Raw genomic sequence first — 2,460 nt, 5'->3', positions numbered from 1 at the left:
TATATAGATATATATATACATTGTTCGAATAATTAATTCATGCTGAATGGCCTGTTTGTCTATGTTTTTAAACATCTTAGGAACGAAAGGTTATAAGAATCTGAAATTACATACTTAAGGTACATTTACAAATGCCTGAAATGTCACCGCATCTTTTTCACTTAAACAGACTTGTCAGAATACTTAACCCTTTTTTTTACGGTTTACTCCAAAATAGCTATCACGATTTTGGTTAAACTCGTAGTATTTCTTTACAATCAAATAATCTTTAATATCAATTCGGTATTTTCCTTTGTAATTTGACAGGGGTTTAATGGAAAATTATCAAATAAACTGGTGTAAAGTATTTTTTTTAATTTTAAATAATTAACTAGATATCTCACTTCGTGAGCAAATACAAAATGATGATATATTAAGAATTGTGTAACCAACTAATGGTAAAATAAATCTGTTCGTATTTCCATAGTTATAATAATAGTCATGACTTTTTGACTAAATTTGTAACTGCCATGGAAATATGAAATATAGTTTTAGTAATTTTTTACTTAACCAATTAATATAAATGTTATATCAAAGCGGAATATTGTGAATTATAAAGTAGTTAAACCTGAAACGATGATTTCAACTTAAAGTAGGATGGTAAGTAAAATGTTTGTGATACTAATTTTTTTTTTGTTTCTCCCAACAGTCAGTGGCGTAGCGTAGTAGTGACGAAAATAAATAAATAAAATTAAAGTAGAATATATTTAATAATTTTGTTTTTGATAACTCACGAGCTAGGCCTGTGCTGCTTCCTGTGAGGTCTAGCCGCTTCTAGAAGTGGGTCAAGCGCTGGAGTCAAGTTGGTGCTGCACTGCTGAGCCACTCCTGCAGGATCGCTCACTAGAACCATGTCTTCCAATTCACCCTGTTATGCAGATAAGCATACAAAATATAAAATATATCAATAGAAGTATACACATTTCTTAATAAAACAGTGAATATAATATAATTTGAGTCTAAAACTCCTTAAATCCCAACCGGATCACCTAGAAAGGTTATAACCCCTGGATACAGGAAAAGTCTATAATTTATTTTCTTCTACCAGATAATTGTAACTCTTACCTTAAAAATTACTTAATAATTTATTAATAAAAAAAATACTCTGCTATGTAGATGGAACAGTGGAGCTTCCTCATTATGTCTTCATTGTTTTTCTATTTGATCTCCCCATTTTCTTGTTTGAGTGTATTTTTTTTCTTCTGAAAATTATTCTTTTTCTTTATTGGAAACGTAATTACCTATAAATCAAGGTTAAGCGATTTATCGTTTGGGAATAAAATCTACGGTACGAGCAGTTTTAAGGTTTGTACCTAGTTACTATGTTTTTCACATTAGTAAGCTATTCATAATCTATAAATAAAAATGTTTTTTATGATTGGAGAAGTTTGTCGGGGGGTGCGGTAAGGAAAGAACAACATAAATAAACAAAACCATATTTATTTATTTTATGCCGACGTTTCGACTTGAGTTTCAGGTCTTCATCAGGGGTTATGGCGTAGAAGGTAGGCCTGCAACTGTTTTTTCATTAAAATCATGAACACCGAATGTTTACGCCTAAGAGGCGTGTGGCTAGCAGAAATGTAGGAAAAAAAGAGGTTAACAACGCATACATTAACATTTTTGCATGTTTTAAAAATAAACTGTATGAATTGACTGAGGGGTTCAGATTTTTAACTTTTCCCAAAAAATTATTCTTTTAATTGAATGTGAGAATGAGACTGTTCTGGTGTGATGATCCACAAACTTGGCATACTGATTACAGAAGCGGTGCCCATTCGAATCCGAACTGTGCGGGTTTACTTTTATTCCTTGAAGAGCACTTGGGATAAATTTTGGGTTTGACTATTGAACTAGAGGTTAACCTGTATGTCCGATAAACCACAATCTATATATTACGATAAATCACAAGTATACAAAATTAGAAATTTAATATAGGTTTATCTATTTATTTAAGGGATTATTATAAGGAATATGAGCATAAGTAGGGTCTTTCACCTGTATCGATCATAGGATGATTAAACAACAGTTAAATAACTACTACATGTCGGGATTCAAACCTAGCCACTGCTTCAGATGTCAAAATTCAACACCATCGAGCCTTCTAATGAAATAAATTTTATATATTACACCACTCTAACCTGAAATTATTTCTGTAAATGAAACGAGAAATTAATTAAGTTCAAAAACTAATTTCGGAACACCTCGACTTGGCCGTAAGCGGCAGTACTTGGATTGGATTGTGGTCAGACAGAAGTTCTCTTGATCTTAGTTGCGGTGTACTTAATCGTATTTTCAAATGTTTAAGTATCTGTTGAAATTTCTACCATGTCAAAATTACATCCTGTTTGTAGTTCAAACTATGGTGCCTCTGGGCAGCGGTTGAAGTCACTAATTACATTCTATATATTTTATTTATAT

General features: G+C 31.7%; 1 protein-coding gene across 1 annotated transcript in view; it reads right to left on the bottom strand.

The window, feature by feature from the left end:
- LOC106691724 (wnt inhibitory factor 1) overlaps positions 1 to 2,460 on the bottom strand; it is a 97,980-nt gene that overhangs the window by 84,804 nt on the left and 10,716 nt on the right. Inside the window, exon 2 of the mRNA XM_014437580.2 lies at positions 774 to 907. Within this exon, the coding sequence (XP_014293066.2) occupies positions 774 to 892 (119 nt within the window). The 5' untranslated portion in view covers positions 893 to 907. The remainder of the gene's footprint in view (positions 1 to 773; positions 908 to 2,460) is intronic.

Source organism: Halyomorpha halys, unplaced genomic scaffold, assembly GCF_000696795.3.
Source record: "Halyomorpha halys isolate HHAL.00 unplaced genomic scaffold, Hhal_1.1 Scaffold2834.1, whole genome shotgun sequence".
In the NCBI taxonomy this organism is placed as follows: Eukaryota; Metazoa; Arthropoda; class Insecta; order Hemiptera; family Pentatomidae; genus Halyomorpha; species Halyomorpha halys.
This window is presented reverse-complemented; position numbering and strand designations above follow the sequence as displayed.